The following is an 18841-nucleotide window of genomic DNA, read 5'->3' as shown; positions in this document are numbered from 1 at the left end:
GTAACTTTTCCCAATTTTTCCCCAGTTTTTTATCCTAATAAAAATCGAAAAATTTAAGAGAGATTGCTTCTGTTAGAAATACTCTGATTAACATATTTGTTTTGAATAAAAAATTGTACCAAAGAATTTTGATAGAAATCATTCATGTGATACATACAGTTCTGGAAATTATCTCTTGTATAAATTTAAAATTTTGCATAAATTTTAATGTTTGTATAATTATAAAAAAACGCGAAATTCAATTAGCGAAAGCCGATTTTTTCCGTTGCCTTTTTTTGAGCATTTAGGAATTTATTGTTTGTAAGTGTTTTATGGAATTGTGGTTTCACGGATTTAAATACTTTTTATCGAGGCTTCGTCGTTATCCACAGTTAGCGTTTTATCGAGAATGTAATATTCGAATTTTAAAAAACGGACATCAATTTCCCATGGAATGCACAATAGCGAAACCTTGTTTATGAAATATATGGTGGAAATACGCAACGTATCCGATTGAAAATCTTATCTATTGTATTCTGTATAATAGGGATTAGGATATGCATATTGTTTTGAATTTGATTAAAATCGAAGAAAATATCACTAAACCTAGCTGAAATCCAGGAAAATAAATAATAGTTGTAATTTTTTCATTTTGCACTGTATTTCCGTGCTCCGTTGATTATCAATTCACGGTAAGCAAAAAACGGATTAACAGTTTTTATTTTTCAGGCTATTGAATTGTCTGAAATATTATACATGTGCCTGAAACTGTACTCTCTTTTACATTTGGATGCCCATGCATCAACTACATTGACGTATATCAATTAAAATTTGCAAAAAGATATAAATACAAGTTACCAGCATTGATAATATTATCTTGCATAATATTAACAAGTTTGATAATGAAACAAAAGAGATTATACTATTTAACGAAAGGTTATCTATTAATAATAATATACTTATTACACGTATGTAATTGTATAAAAGTATTTGTAATGTTTTTATTAAGCTTGTACGGTATGTTGTTTGTTCTAATCTACCAGAAGAAGACCATTTTATTTTCACGAGTCACGTGTCAGAACGGCTACCAGAGATAACCGTGCGTAGAGTCAATACGCAAATAAACCCTTCGATATTCCACAACAACGTAGAAACGTCAATCACACGTCCAGAGGAAAAACTCGTTCCAATTTTCAAGCGAAATCGACAGAAAAAAAGAGTTAAAAGGCAGTTCGAACGCATAGGCGTAAGCAGTTTCTAACTCATTCGTTTACAAATATAAGCGATTCGAAAACACATTTATTGAACAGTATTTTACGTCATAATTTCCATTTAATAAACCTTTCAATTCATACGTTTCCTGAACTCACGTTAATTATACAGGGGTGAACTTGCCTATAATTTTGTAACGAGTTTCTAGTAAAAGCAATATTTTAATATATTTCGTAATTTTACGCGTGTAACTATTCAATAACCGTAGAAAAGCAACGATTAATATTTTTAATAATACCACTTTGAATCCACGTCTTTTCTTAATTTCCACAAAATCTGCCGCACTTAATAATCGACCTATTCAATATTAAATTTTTAGGAATTTCAGATTTGAATCTAAAAGTAACACATGGCAAAAATCAACAACCGAAACGCATTTTATCAAATATTGTCCAATAAAGAATTCAGAAATATCCCTACTTTCTTTCCGCTCTCTACTTTTCAGTTATTATTATTAATAATCAATCATAAAAAATCCACCCTTCTGTTCATCAGTTGACTGGAAATGATCGAGTTGTTCCAGCAATAAGCGCCACGATGTTAAATCATTCTGTTGACCCTAACAGTATCATGTTCAGGCGTTCATTGTTTAATTAAGCGTAATGCTAGCTGGACGTTCGGATCTACGACGTAATCCTCGGCAAAAGACGGCGGAATGTCGACGGAAGGCATGCATGAAAGCCGATTTACCTGTGGTCGTATAAGCGAGCTCAAGTTGTCCTGAAACGATATACATTCATAAGGGAGATCGGCCAGGAACGCGGTTCATAGTACAATCCTTGCTGTTTCTACTTTCGTGGATTATTTTTAGGGGTCAAGTACGTTTCATGGTTTCCTCGTATCCTCAGTCGTATTTGCGCGTTTAATGGATACATCAAAGAAGTGCAGAAAGAATGTGTTTCCGACTTTACAGTTTCTTGTTAATTGCGACGAAACGTTGCCAATTAGAATTTTGTGGTTAGGAATGTTGCCGATCTAATTCGCTCGGTTTCCTGTTAAGTTGACAGAGATGTACAGATCACGCTACGAAATATACACGGGAAATTAAAATATTATCAAGTTATTGGAAAAGTTTTATTAATTATTAAAGAGATGTGTTTCGATAGACTTTTGTAAATACTCGAACATTAATCTGCCCTTCTTAGTTAAAATATTTTATGTGTCATTCCGAAATTAAAGTTTTATCATTTGGTTTATTCCAAAATGTGTTTCAAAACATAAACTTGCAAAAGTTTTCATAGCATCGCTATACCACCACACTAGAATTTTGTCCAAGTACATCGAATAAGATTCAACAACTATTTCAAGGTAATATTTTGAGTTTTAATAGAAAATATAAACGCAGATTCCAAAGGCGAGCATGGAAACCATGATATTTCCTAAGTTTCCAGTTAACTTGTTCAACAACACGAATATTAACGTCACTCGCAAGAAATAAAAGAAAAATTTGTTATACCACCAAACGAAACAGACCGAATTTCCCGTCCTATGTTTTTATTGAAAAAGAAAGGAATAAGAAGAAAACAATGTTGCCAACGGTCACTCGATATCATACAAAGCTCGTCGACTTGTCCCCGATATTTTCGCTGAAAATTCGGAACGAAACGTCGCACTATGTCATAACTGTGTATCGGGAACGTTGCATCGAATGACAGACAGCGTAATAACTCGGCCGAAAAGAAGGTTTTGGAAAACTGTGAGACGCTCTCCAAGCAAAGAATGAATTTTCTGACGTTTAATATTCGCGTTGAAACGACAGTTCTTGACCGAAGATTCGATCGTCCTGGTATACTTTGATGCAGCGTCACAGTTATGAAGGCAGATTCTTTGTCCCACGGATCAACAATTTAAATATTTCATCAATTGTAACTTCCTCTTTTCGTGTCTTAATAGAAAATGTCACGTGGCAGATATTACTTTTGTTCGCCAAAAATACATCTCTACTCTGTTGCGAATTCTCGACTAAAGAGCAACCGGTCAGGTTAAACCGGTCGGTCGATATCGCGTACCTCGAATGACTTAACGCTCAAGGTGGAGGAGGTTTAATAGATCGAGTGTTAGAGTAATCTAGCACTCTATTTGCACTTGTTGTATAAAGGCAACGTTTGATGTTATGAACACGGCGTTAAGATCTTGTTGAGAGTGAAGTATTTCACCCGCACGGTACGATGTTTGATGATGAACTGTCCCCCTACATTGCTGATTCTCCCTACGAGGTGTTGGGTTTCGTCCTTCCATCATGCCTTTCCGACTGGACATTTTCCGGAGGTTTTACCTAATCTCGAAGTTATTAGGTTTACAGCTTGGGGAGGACATGTAATTCGGAATTTCCTAAAGAAGGGAATGGGCCTGCCCGTGTCATAAACGAACGGCTACTCATAATTCCAAACACACTCTAACAATCACGATTACACCTTCGTAGCCGGTGTACTTTTCTGGTGGCATTACCAAGTGATCGAAGCAACTTTGAGTTAATAAATATTTATCGTGTCACTTGACTTTAAAAGCAAATTTTAAATGCCGCCATTGTGGCGACATACGACTGTAAAAGATTAATGTTTCTTACTTAACGAAGATGCCCTGCAACGTTCGCAAAGCACCAAACTATCAAACAAACATCAGCAACACCGGCTTTACCAGGATGCAACGCGAAACTATTATTGACAGAAGCAAGTCACGTAATAGGACCGAGCACACGTTTCTGTTGAATTACCAGTTCTCAATGAAACGTTTCCCCGTTACAAAGAGAAGTGAGAGGGATAGGGTCCGGGGATAAATAGGGAGGCGGAGAAGCGGTCTAATTTTAAGCGTCGAAGTACGCGCCGCGCCATGTAAACGAATGAGAACGAGGTCCGCATTTCCTAGTGGCGAACGCTTGGATTTGAGCCTAATGGCCCGTTGACCTTTCAGCACCTGTTGATCGCCGTTTATCAACGATTTGCATGCGCAGATTTGCTCGGATCACCTGACTTCGCTCGGCGAAATGAAAAGCTTATCCTCGAGCAGCACGTTGATCGACGTAGACAATCTCTCTGGAAGCGTGATGCGTCGCGATGTCCCATGATTCGTAGCGAAGTTCAAATTTATTGATTTTCGATTCGCTACCGGTGCCTCGCTCTGTCTCGCTCTTCAACCCTTTTCCTCGTCTCTCTATCTTTCTGAATCCCTCACTGCTCGAGTTTCCTCTCGTTATTAGGAAATTGAGATGCTCGATAACTAACAGTTGCCAGAATTCTCATCGATTTTTGATAACGATGAAACGTCCTGTAAACTGAAGACTTTCAATGGAAAACCTCGACGATAGCCTTGAAAAGCATGCAACAAGCCAGAGATGTTAGTTCATGACTAGTAGCCGTCGTTGCATCGCGAATGAAGAGGTCTAAGTGGAATTGGAGAGAAGTTGAGAAGGATTAATGGCTTCATGCTTGATACAGAGAGATTAATGTCTTGCCTTTGATCGGGATTCCAGGTTGACTTATAACGTGTTTCCTTTTCATAGTAAGAATCATTGATTGTAGAAAATTGTAGATTAATTCTTTTTACTTCTTTAACAGAGGCTGTGATCTTGTGTGATGTTTTAAGAAGGCTTCCGTTTCCTTGCTCTTATCTTGTGTCTTCAAGTTCAAAATCCGACGAAGTTGTTACGTTGTTTGAATTCCGCTGCAAGTTCTTCCGGTCGATATTGATTATCGTGAACGTTGGAATATTAAGGATGTCTGCTTGAATACTTTAAGCATGTAATTAGAATGATACGGCTAGATCGAAAGAGAGAAGGAATTATGTAGACAATGCGGAAACAGCCTAGTTGTTTAATGAAATTAAAACTAAAAGCTATTATATGTAACAACATCGATTACTTATGTTCTTTCATGTTTTATAAAATGTTATATTGAAGAATTATATTAATACTTATTATTATTATACACATTATATTGTATTGATATTTTGTCATATTTATGAATAAACTTTCGTGTGACTTCATCTTCTTATTAAAACAGGAGATATTTTACAACTAAACTTTTTACGAATGATTTCGTTCAGTGTACACCGTCTTATATTTTTACAATGAGCAGAGCAATAAACTGCAACTGTTGGTGCTACAAAACGCAGAATGGCTAAAAGTTGAAGTATTCCCTGTGATGATAGTAAGCCGGTATCGTGTTACAAATTGACTGTAAAATGCAGAACACACTTGCCATGCCAAGGGTGGAATCCAGTGACAAGGAGCACTGAAATACGAACGCTCCCTCCATCACCCTGGTGCAACCTCGCTACGATCTCTTCGTAACTGTCGTAATTCGTTTTATCGATACCAACTGGGAAGATTGCTCGGGCGAAGAACAGGATTTCTCGAACCATCGTTATCCCACGAACGAATTATCTCTCGTAAAACACAAGAATCGATGCACTGCAAACATTATCGGCAATATTTCGCAAGCTTTACGACGGTTGTTTTGTCACAACCTTTCTTCGCACCTTTGTCATTCTAGTGAATCTCTCCCTTAACGCGATTTCTTGTAAAGAAATTTCCTTCTTCTAAGAATTTCGATTTTTTTTTTTTTGTTTTTGCTATCTTTAATATTTCTCTATATTTTTAATTTTCTTTTGTAATATGTTTCAATCAAATTAAAAAAACGAAATCTATTTCCTGTATGAAGGAATAAAAGAAGAATTCTGTATAGAAAATTTCTTGGTACCCAGAATTTTTCGATTGATCGTAAACTTTTTTACTCTTTTTAATATTTCTCTTTATCTCAAATTGTTTCGTTCTATCGTGCTATTTTCCAATATCGAATATCGAATAAAAAAGATAAAATCATTTTTTTACATAAAGGTATAAAAACAATTCTGTACAAAAAATGTCTTTACTCCAAGAATTTCAATGTTTTCTAACCGTTCGCGTTGTATTTTTAACTTTCCTGCTTATTTTTACACTTTTTAGCCTGTTTTACCATATCCAGTATCAAACACGCGTTACCATTAACTGGAAAACGAGAAATCTATTTTCTGTGTGAAAGAGTAAAAAGATATGGAAAAATCAATCCAATCGGTTTTTATCTCTTTAACTGAAACCGGTTTGTACATATTTCGCTCTCTTAAAGTAGTAGTCTGCCTTCGATCTTCTCGATGCGCTTAACCTTGAGAGTGAAATATCGTTTGCATTCTCAGCGCCTTTTACCTGGCCACAAATTCCCCTTTGAGCCGAGTTGAAAAGTAACGACAGGATTAAATATTTATCCTATCGAGCGGTTCGGCAAGTCGGTGATATCACGTCGCATGAGGATGGTAAACCAGGGTATAACGTCACCGTAGACTGGCCACGAAAAAACGGAAAGCTCGAGAAACGACATGCCAGCATATAGGAAAATACAATGTAACTTAACTATGCTTTTCATGGCTGTGCATCTTGTCATATTATGATAATCTCATTCGAAAGCGTCAAGTTGCCTGCTAGGCTCCAGTGACGCGTAAATGATTAAATGATGTCTCAAATAACATTATTTGTATCCTGGTTATACAATATCATGCAACGAATCTTATAGTTATAAATAAAAAAAAATGTTAAAAGATGTTAAAAAATGTTACAAAATACATGTTTCTTTTTTAATCCCATTGAAATATATAATTGTTATTGAAAGTAGTAGAAAGGAAACGTTTTTTTTTTTTTAGAGAGAAATAATTTAAAAATTCAATATATGTCAATCAATTTTGTACTGTCATCTCCTCTATTTTTATTTGATTTTAATATTAAATATGTATGTGTATGTACATATATGCTTGACTCTTTGTTGAATATTCCAAAAGTATTGGTTTTTTATTGTTATGAAATTCAAGATTAATAAAAACAGCTGAATTTCGATGAAGCTGGGTTTAATTTAAAATATAAAAATAATATAATTTACTTTTTACAGCAACTAAATAGATAGGTAATTTGTAAGTAAATAATCTGACAGATTTGCAATTCGAATGATCAGTTAATTCGTGTTCGCTAATTAATAGAGAAAAATTATCATTATCTTCATAACCAATTATGACAAAGGGTAATTCTTTTTGTCAACAGTTGTTCATGATCGATAACTGCGCGGACGATTGGCGGATCGCGATGACCTGGCAGAGGATCGCGCAGATTTCACTCGAGTTGTTAATCTGTGCGATCCATCCGATCCCAAGGGAAGATTATTTCCTGTGGACGACCAAGCTGGCAAACAAGGGCGGTAACATCGGTTCGACATGGGTGCCATACGATGTCATCCTATCGTTGCCGATGTTCTTCAGACTCTACCTCATCTGTCGTGTTATGCTGCTGCACTCGAAGCTGTTCACGGACGCCTCGTCGCGCAGCATAGGGGCCTTGAATCGTATTAACTTCAACACCAGATTCGTCCTGAAGACCCTGATGACCATCTGCCCGGGAACCGTGTTGCTAGTCTTCATGGTCTCCTTATGGATCATCGCCTCGTGGACGTTACGCCAGTGCGAGAGGTAAAACAATTAGACTTTATTTTTATTTTTAATTAGTGTTTAATTTCACATCAAGTATACGTAATGTTATTGGCCAGACTTTAGGAAAATATACGTATTACATGCGAAACATCAATATTATAGCAATCAAGAAAAACAAACTATTCGACAATTAGAATTCTTTTCTTTTGAAGTTAATAACTCTCAGATACAGATATTTGTGAGTTCTCATCGTCCTTGTTGTAAACTACACAGTCCTTTATTTTTTTTTTTGAAACCAATATCGCTTTAATTCCATACAATATTTTCCACAATGCTACGTGATTTTACTCCTTCGATCGTTCCTCCAATACTAACCGATAACAAGAACATATAAATCGACTAATGTAATGATAGAAGATTACAGAAGGAAACCAAATCAAATTTGTCGTCCTTTAATTTATACCTTGCTACCAGAAAGATACCCCTTTATATCTTTACCATTTGAAACTTCAAAATATTTTATAAAACACGTATAATATACATATAATGAAAGTATTCAAATACAACTTTCGTGAGCCAGTGTGCATAAATATGTAAATTAAGAAATAGATCCATTGCACATTTCATAATCTATACACAATCTACGAACATTGTGAGACCCTAAATAACGCATACAGGACAAACACGTAGATCCTCGCGATTAACGTTCGAACGTCGAAGAGACTGGAACGTAGGGATCGGTAGTTAAAACGACAATGAAGGATTTACTACAGGGCTCGAGATTGCCGGGCCGCGTATAATTAAATTCTCCTGTAAATAGCGGAGCCGATTTAGGGAATCGTAAAGAGCATCGAAACGATCAATCTTGCGGGCCAATATAAGACTTCGCCAGTCTCTCGCGCGACTAAGCGCCATAGCTTCAGATTTTTTCTCTTTTTCCTTTCCCGTCGTTGCTCTCGATAAAACCTTCGTTCGACTTTTTCCTCTTTCCCTTCCCGATGAATAGATCTCTTCCAGTCTTCTGCCCTTAAATAAGACATCCACCGACTACTATCGTTCTCTCTCTTCCTTATCTCGATGTGTCCGTGCTGGACGAAGGGGAGACGAGTTAAATTTTCGTCCATGTATGTATTGTCGAAGCTATTCTCTCTTTCTATTTCTATTTCATTCACGATCCTCTTTCTGAGGTCGATGCCTGCCTTCGAAGAAAAGAGCTTCTCGATTCTTCAAGTCGGATGCCAATGAAATTTTCTGAGAATTTATAACGCTGCTTCGACAAAGACACGTTCCGGGAAGATCGCAGTAAAAAATTCGTAGAAGGTGATAAGATTCATAAATAAAATCTGTCTGTTTGGTGAAGTGCTTACTAACACGTTCAACGTGGATCTGTTTGGGAAACACTTCGATACATGGTGAGCACTTACTTAATCCCTTAACCTACAACTACGGGCAAACGTAAATATTACGGGCGTAGCCCGTAGTAGATGATCTGACCAAACGTAAATATTACGGGCATAGCCCATAGTACGTACTACACAAGTAGTGCGAATGGCTCGAAGGCTGCGCGAGCTTGTTTACGTTTTCGGCTCAAAATTCTAAATCGTAGGTTAAGGGTTTAATTACGAAAAATGTAATTGATCGGTTTGGCTTCTGAGAGATTCATATTTAATAAGAAATCACGAAATCTATCGATATATCTATTCGTAAAGCTGTCGTTCATATAAAGAGAGAATACATTTTTCTTGTGCTTAGAACTTGCAAAATGTCATTTTCTTCTATTGCTGTCTTTTTCGTGTTACTTTTTCCTTCATTACCCTTCATCTCGTTTTCCCAAAGTCCGAGTTTCCTGCGGAATTAGAATTTTACACACACTATCCAAGGTAGGAACGAACCTTTTTGTTTGTAAAACTCGTTTGTAAAGAGAGCTCTAATGGAAACTCTCTGTATCTTTTTATTTCCATGCATGGAAAGCAAAGATAAAGTCGCGTTACAGTTTTTACTTACATTTTATCATGATCGTTGTTGATACAAAATTCGATGTAATAAGATATCACGACGAAATAGCTACACGATGCACTAGATAGACATTAAATTGTAATATTCTCTTTCTTAAGTAATATGATGATTTATTAAGCAACGTTCATTTTTAAAGATAGCCTTTGCAGATATCTAAGAATTTACGACTTTTCAAGTATATTACTTTCTTAATAAACTGTCAGTATTCTCTACCACTGATGTTCAGTTGCCAATATCGATGGCAGATTTTCGTTTTAAAGCAGTAGACATTATCATCTTCTTTCGGCAGGTAATCTGCTAGATGGTGTGTTTCCTTTCCCGTTTTATGGTCTCAGCCTGTCTTATCTAGTACCCTTAACGCTTTTCGATGCTTTTAACGATGAGAAATGTTACGGCCAATAGCTTGACACTTTTCAAACTTTTAAGATTAGCCGCATTTTTTTTTACTGCTGAATTACACGCCTCTGTTGTCACACTTTTACGATTGATCTTTATGTCCAACAATGATATTTTCTTGCAGATTATTATAAAACATGGTAATAAGATTCGACATATTTAACGAATGAGATTTGATGTTCTATTTAATCCAATTTTATCATTCGTTCGGTTTAATGAATTTCATATAATCATTTTTCATTAACCTAATATTTTATTCTAATATTCAAAATAAATTGGAAAATGAACTTTTCATTATTTTATTTAGAGTTTATTTCAATAATTTCAAACTGAACGACAATTTATTTTAACTATTCGCCAGAAACATTTTGATTCTTATGTCTACCTTCCTCTATCAAATAGGTAGATCATGCAGTCGTAATAGTGCAAGAAGTCTTACGAAAGCAACCACTCAATTACGTTTTCTTCCTCCATCTGTCTCCTATTGAGGCATACAACGTACTACGCTCGATTTCGAAAATCCCACATCTCGTTCCGCCATCTTCGTTCTATCGTTTCAATTATTTCGAGAGGGAACCGTACTTTTGGCGAAAACACCTCCCCGCGTAACCCAATTACGTCCCTTAATACCGACAGCTAATTAAAAAAAGTGCTTCAATTGATAAAGCGAGACGGGTGGAATCACTCTTAATGGCGTTTAAACATGTTACGTCGAATAAATTGGAAACGTCGCAGATAAGGGAACGTTGGCATTAGTATAATTTGAAAATTCTTGAAAAGAAAATTAATAATTTGACAAATTAGTTGGAGGAGAGTTGCAAAGCTGTAATATATTTGGATGCATATTACAAAACGGTAATGCTAATATAAAAAGTATAATATGACTTTTAAGAAAGACACGTTACGTTTATATCGTTTTTATCTTTTGACATTTGTATCTACTGTATCTTTTGTTTAAACACAACAGTACGATTTGCCTTTTTCTTTTTTGCTTTACATACATGAGTATAAAAAGTATTTTTACACGGAATATTCAATCCAATTTCCAATAAACAAAATGTCGAAAAAATATAAATCGATGAAAATATAAGGATAAAATCGAAGAATGGAAACTAAAACGCGATTGGAAACTAAAACAAACCGTGGGATTGTAGGTCTAGCGACATCAGAACCAAAGTACCAAATATCGAGTCGATGAATCTGCTTCGATCTCTCGAGTACAGGGATCGTGCTCCGGACAAGCAGCAAAAGAGATCTCGCCCTAAAAGGAATCTGCTGTAACACTAACTGTCCCATTAGAAGAGTTCGGTTTAACGAGCAGGATTAGTCGAGGCGCGTGTTATTCTCATGTCCCACCCCGGTTAACGATTTCCGATAATGAATTTCGTGGATTCGACCGGTCGAAGAAAAGACCTCGTTTGCTCGTGTACGCATTTTAACAAACGAGATTGAAAGCGGCGGTATTATCATAACAGGCGCCGTTAATCTTTCGGGGCTTTTTGTTCTCGAGCAGCAATTTAACTCGAGTAAATGCATTTGTAATTCGTTTTTTAATTCAGCCTCTTGTCATGCAAATCACGAGCGTATGCATCGCCTAGATGCGGTTTAACGGTTTCGAAAATCGAGCTTCGGCAATTAACTGGTTAGAAGGGTCGCGGAATAATGGTGGTATTGTAAGGATGTGCTATGTTAATATTTCGCGTAGTTTTCAGAAGTATGAGGAAGAACGTCATGAAAAGAAAGTAAGAGTAGAGAGGGATACATAGCATTGGAAAAGTTCTTGCCGATATACGTTCATATCACACAGGCTCATGAAAGTATAGTGGAAATATAATATATAGGGGAAGAAAGGTAAAGAAAAGTACGAACTTTTCCTTGAACAGCTTTAAAGAATAATTTTAGCGTCAGACTTGTTTGAATGTTGTCAGTATTGTCTTTGCGACACAAATAGTTTCTGCGTTGAACTATGGTCTCTCGACTATAGATATTTATATAACTTCATATTTTTATGAAAGTTTTATAAAAACATACTTATTTGTTTATTTCGGTACATGTAAATTTTCTATAAATGTGTAACATCCGCTGTCTAACAATAATTACTTGTTATACCTAATGAATATTTGTAATTATTACATATAAAGAAACAATATTTTTTATGCAATATAGTTAAAATATAGAAAGAAAATGTACAATAAAATGTAACACATCATGCGACTAGGAGAACGGTAGTAGCGTAAGTGAAAGTAGAGTAAGACCATGCGTGGTCAGACTTGTTTTACTGACTCTTAAGACTTTAATAAACGACGATTTTCCATAACGTTTCCTCTTCCTATATTATATTCTTAGCTATCTCAGATTAGCTAAAACTTCAAATATCTTTAAACAATTTTATACAATACTTTTAAGATACCAATTTATTAATACATTCTTTGCTATTAAATTTGCACTGGAAAAATGTATTATTCCATCGGAAGTGTCTTTGTATTAAGCAATTTGTATTAAGCAGAAATTTTATTGTTAAATAACTACACTAGCGCCGGTGGCCAATGGCAATGGTCAATGGCAATAAACGTGTTAACGAAAAGAAAAATTCCAACCTATACGATATAATTTTAAACGATTTTTTCGCATTGAAATCAGAATGAGTAGTCTGCAGTTATCTCTTAACGAAATCTCGCCGCAATTGCGAATGAAATAAAGTATTTAATGAAACATTTAATCGTCGAGTGATGCGATTATTTATCGGAGCCTAATTTAAACGTTGACTAATATTTTATCATGTTTTTCGTTTTACGGCGGCAGGTTTCACGACGAGGAGCACGCGAATCTCCTTAATGCTATGTGGCTCATTGCTATCACATTTCTGAGCGTCGGTTTCGGTGACATCGTGCCCAACACGTACTGCGGTCGAGGTATAGCCGTTTCTACTGGAATAATGGTAAGGCCAAGATCCAAAGTTTAATACAGAAATTCTCGCGAGATTTGCATGCACCTACCGCATTTCTCTAGGGATAGCATGTTAACTAAAATCTTTCATAGATTTTCATAGTAAATATTAGACTGAAACATAGTTGTATTATAATATGGAAATTCTCGCAAGATTTACACATCTATCGCATTACTTTGAGGACGGCACATTGAAAGAGAAATGCTATTGATCGTGTCATAATATTCTATTATATTGTACTATACGTAGAAATGATGACTATAAAGAATAAAATCAATGCAGTTCGTTTTATCCGTAATACTTTAATTAAAACACTTGTCTTGTCAAAAATAAGCAAGTGTCTGAATATTTTTCGCATTTCAAAATGCATCAAATACATTTATTACGTATATTTAATATTAAAATTACTAAGACAATCAAAATGAACGATTCGTTATATTTCATAGGAATTTTATAAATTTACGATAGTATATTTGCTTGCTTCTCTCTTTGCATTGCACATTTCTCATTTTGATTCCTATAAATTTATGTTTTAATCGTTGGCAATTCGTGAAACGTAGATTCAAATCTCGTTCGTACAATTATAACAAGAAGTTGCCGATGAAATCTGTACCGGTTCTCATCAAAAATATTTGATAGAAATTTCAGCATGTTTCGACAGTATAAAGGGAAAGCAAGTGCTATCGATCGCAGCATCGCGCCAAGTGCAGTTACGATGCATTCGAAGCGACACTTTGTGACGATAAACGCGACAGCGTGTTCCAATCTCTCCATTGGGAATGCGCCTGGTTCCTTATTGTCACTGCTCACTGTGACTGATGCTAATTCACGAATTTGGGATCATTCGTGGCTGTGAATCGTTAACCAATTTAATAGTCATGGCCAATTCTCCCTTTTCACTTAACAAACGTGTTCAAATTCTGGATGGTCCAGTAATATTCACGTTTATCGCCTTGATTCTCATTTGATTGTATATCGGATGATCCTCTTAAGGGGAGGCTAAGGTTAATTCGTACAAAAAATAAGGCATGTTTTTGTGAATTATTTGTGACGACACAGTTAAAATCTCTTTATTAAAACCAATAGTACATTAAAGTATGACATTCGAAGAATATTGTATAAAATTTTCACGGAGAAATATTAAAAAATACGGCAATGGCGGTAATTATTCGGACGTGTCTCGGAAAAAAGTAGAATTGCTCATAACCTGGTGCTGGATCATCTGAAATCAAAAAATCAAAGTTCATTCGTTAGGTAACAGTTTTCCCCAAGTAACGCTGGGAGGGTTTTTCGAAATTTCAATTTTTCACTTTTTTGTAACACTTTGAAGGGAAAATTAGCCGCAAGTTTTCGCAAAACCAGCTAATTTTCCCTTGAAAGTGTTCCAAATTTTCACAAAATCGGCTAATTTTCCCTTCAAAGTGTTCCAAGAAAGTGAAAAATTGAAATTTCGAAAAACCCTCCCAGCGTTACCTGGGGAAAACTGTTACCTAACGAATGAACTTTGATTTTTTGATTTCAGATGATCCAGCACCAAGTTATGAGCAATTCTACTTTTTTCCGAGACACGTCCGAATAATTATCGCCATTGGCGTATTTTTTAATATTTCTCCGTGAAAATTTTATACAATATTCTTCGAATGTCATACTTTAATGTACTATTGGTTTTAATAAAGAGATTTTAACTGTGTCGTCACAAATAATTCACAAAAACATGCCTTATTTTTGTACGAATTAACCTTAGCCTTCCCTTAAACTAATCGAGCTCGAAGATAATTTTATGATTTAGATAAATTTATAGGAAGCAGTTACTCCTCATTGTTAGAATAATAAATAGCTTGATTTCACTTTATATTTTAACATTTTACTTTTTAATATACTATATAATTCTTTTTTTATGTATTGCTAAATTGTTGCAATGTACTCGTAACAGGTGTTAATTCCTAGTATTTAGGGCAAAGTAAAAATCTATGATTTATTAAAATTTTTTCTCACGAGCAAGTGAAATTTTAATCACAAATGAACAAACTTCTATTTTCGAACGAGGACATCCTTTTTGTACAGTGGCGAGCGTATAAATGGGGAAGTGCTCATTCGTAAATTCAACCAATTATATTACACCAAATTTTATTTTCATCTTTTTTTCCTTTTTTTTATAATATAGGATTCAAAAATGCAGCATGTCGAACCACTTTGAATACAAAAGGACTTTCAAATCTTTATTTCGAGTAATAATTATTAGATTGCGGATGTTTATACATTTAAGTGAAATATTCAAAGTTTGATAGTCATTATAATGTTTAATGACTGAAACAAATCTCTATTTAGATTCCATTTCCTTATAATATAAGTCTCCACAAACATTTGTAACTCGAATAACAGCGAACTAAATTAAAAAAGTTTAATCTAATATAAAAATTGCCCCTACTTACGACATACTTGAAACATTAGTTCTTCAAAGAATGTTGTTTACGATCTTCGGTAAAGGTTTCCGCTTAAATAAAAAATTCATAACACGACACTCGAGAAGAATCAGCTACTAAATTTTAAAAGAATTATCCTCCACATTGTGATATCGCTAATTCGTGGTCCGAATTCTAGCAGCGAAATAGATTCATACCATGTTCGCGTCCCTCTTGTGTCCAGAAAAACAGATTACACGTATAATGGAATCAAATAAGGGATATTGCTACCGCAAGTGAATATAATTCCACCGACACAGAAAGGAGAAGATTACACCTTTAATCGGGACAAAATACCATGTGTTCGTGATCAGAATTCCTTATTAGTCACGTGGTAACTTTATCAACGAGGGGACAAGAACTTTTATCAACACACAGAAGTCTAAAAACTTTCGAATGATTTTATATAAACGAATAAATCTGAAAATATAAAATGAAATCTTTTCGTGTGATGCTACGTTTTCGAGAAAATCGAGTTTCAAAATTTATCGAATAGATACATATTATGGAACTTGCTTCATTCCAAAGTGGACAGATATGAATAATTAACATGTATGTGAAAGTAAAGTGAAAATGTAAAATAAAATTAAATTTGGAAATTTACGAAATATACGTGCACCAGTTCATCACTAAACATGTTTAAATCTTATTTTTTTTTTTTTTTTTTTTAACAGGGCTTTAAATGAAAAAGTTTCATTTTTTATTTTTTACGTACTTTCGCATACAGTATCGAACAAATTTTCAATGTCGACTTTCTCGAAAACAAAGCGTCATGTGAAAACGTTTGATTCTGTATTTTCGACTTAGCTTTTCACGTAAAATCCCCTTGTCAATTGTGCCATGGTTTTGCCCAGAACCCTCTGTATAGGGTAACTTCAAACGTGAAACACGCGACAACCGATGAACCATGAAATTTTATCCACTTACAGAAAAGTAGAGTTTCTATCCTGAGAAAGTTCCTTTGGCCGAAGAATCAATCAGTTTGGAAAGTTTTTATTCGATAAAAATCCATCGACGGCTACATCGCATTGCTGTTAGTTAGCAAACAGTCGTAAACGGGCAATAATCGAGGAAAAGACTACGAAATTCGTTTTACTTTGAGTCCTTTACTCTCTCGATAAAATTTCGCAGAGAAAACAACGTCAAGACGAAGTAATTTCCTGAGAGAAGTCTTTTACGTAGGAAACATGGCGGCCTCGCAAAATTGCCCCTGTACAAGGAACGAAAGGACGAAATTATATTTTTCGATGTTACGGAAAAAGAAAAATTACGAAAACTTTCATCGAAAATACAGGAATTTTGATATTACTTTAGCGCATTAACGATGGAGCAGACCAATTCAAATGAAATTAATCGAAATGGATACATGACAATGTATAATGTAAATATAAAATACAAATAGTTCAAGTATTGATACGCATCTGAATATTTTTAAATAAATAGTGTAGAAATATATCAGTCAAATCTTCTGTAATTTCCTGTAATCAAAGTTTTGATTACTCACATACAAGCTGCAAATATCTATGCAGTTTATGGAAAATTAAAAGCTGTAGAAACGTAAAACATAATACACATTATAATTGTTAATTTTTAATATACTTAATCATTTAATATTTACACGCGTGTGGTAAAAATGCTTCAGCGCTAAAGTATTAAAAAATATAATCTTTTGTAGCGTTAATAGGACAAACGTTGCATGCATACAGTGCGTTGTGTATTTACAGACAATTTCTTAAAATGATGATGACTGAATTTTTGTTCAATTAACTCATATCTGGCTGAATTGCTAGTTTCGTAATTAAACACAGTGTGAATAGTTTCACAGGTACGTTTGACGGTGTTTTTAGGGCGCCGGATGTACGGCCTTGCTGGTGGCGGTTGTTTCCCGAAAGCTGGAGCTCACCAGGGCGGAGAAGCACGTTCATAACTTTATGATGGATACGCAATTAACGAAAAGGGTAAGACGCACCTGTTCGTACATCTCGCGGAGATTGTTCTTGTCTATAACTATATATATATCTCGGTAATTTTTGTGACATTAAACAACATGTTTCATGCACATTTTCAAAATCCACAGTATTTGTATCGTTTGTGAGGAATGCTTAATAAAATTCGTTTTATTTGAATTTTACTAAACGATACGAGTGAAGAGATCGCTTTGCAAAATAATCGACTATTTGAATACTTTGTATCTATTTTAGTTTCAATATTTTATGTTTCTTCGTTAGCCAATTGTAATGTAAAATAATCTATAAAGGTTTTAATAAAAGAATGGCAAATATAGATGAAGGCTTCGTGTAAAAAACTTTGAGATTCATTTAACCTTTGGTTTACGACGACATTTTCATTTCCTGCAAATTCTATTCGTTGAGAACTTCCCCAATTATGTTCATATTTAACGCTTGTATGATACATCGAACTCTACTTTATGAACTTGTTTTTAGTGTTTTCAAATGTCGTTGTTTATTAATCCGTGTATATTTCACAACGATATCCTCCACATAACTTATGATCACATACTTATCTAGTTTTTAGAAAAAACGATACTTTTAACGAAAAATGCTCTTCTCCGCCAATTCCTTCAATCGTAAACATTTCTCAAAAATACACGTCAGTTAGATACCCTTCTTTAAACATTCAATTTCTACTTTACGATCCAAAAACCACTAAACTCGAGCAAACTCGCACATCAGAGTTTCGATATCTGCATGATATGTATGCCAATGTTGACGTACGAGAATCTTTCGCAACAAGAGAAGCGCCGCTCGTGTTTCCAGGCCGGATGCGAACCAACCAGACCATCTAATGTGTCATTGTCATTTCTACCCGTTCTCGATGGTTCGAGTGTCGCTATCGATCGTCCAGCCTGGAACAAGAGAATCGCATCTTAAAAGGCAAGAACTGCATCGACCTTCTGTCATCCACCGAAGGGGAAGACATGAAAAATGAGGGAAAGAAAAATGGCAAGCTAGAAACCAGACCTCTCTCGATAGTAACCTGAAAAATCGATTCATTTCTCTCCGAAGATCGAGGACGTTTCGTTCCATCTTCGCGATTTCAATCGATGAACCTTCGATATTTTCGAGTCTCAAGGGAACTTCAAGGCCCTTGATAAGCCAATTAACGAATCAGAGTATATTTCAAGCTACTTATGAAGTATTCAGTCTCGTCGCAGCCGACAAGCGGCATATGAACGGCAGCCGTCTCGTTTCTGCCTCTCGATCGAAGACTTTAGTCACAACCAATGAATTAATTAATAGTTGGTGATATCTATAAACCACGGAAATATCAAGGAGTAACAACGATAGCGGTTACATCATAAGTC

The 18841-nt window shown here is 35.1% G+C and overlaps 1 protein-coding gene across 8 annotated transcripts in view; it reads left to right on the top strand.

The window, feature by feature from the left end:
• The window catches only part of LOC100646717 (small conductance calcium-activated potassium channel protein), a 245250-nt gene that overhangs the window by 210988 nt on the left and 15421 nt on the right, over positions 1–18841 (top strand). For all 8 annotated transcript variants that reach the window (XM_048410394.1, XM_048410393.1, XM_012313643.3 and 5 more), the window contains 3 exons: positions 7313–7734; positions 12910–13045; positions 17364–17474. In XM_048410394.1, coding sequence (XP_048266351.1) covers positions 7313–7734; positions 12910–13045; positions 17364–17474 — 669 coding nt within the window. The remainder of the gene's footprint in view (positions 1–7312; positions 7735–12909; positions 13046–17363; positions 17475–18841) is intronic.

The sequence above is a fragment of the Bombus terrestris genome, chromosome 11, assembly GCF_910591885.1.
Source record: "Bombus terrestris chromosome 11, iyBomTerr1.2, whole genome shotgun sequence".
Lineage (NCBI taxonomy): Eukaryota > Metazoa > Arthropoda > Insecta > Hymenoptera > Apidae > Bombus > Bombus terrestris.
This window is presented reverse-complemented; position numbering and strand designations above follow the sequence as displayed.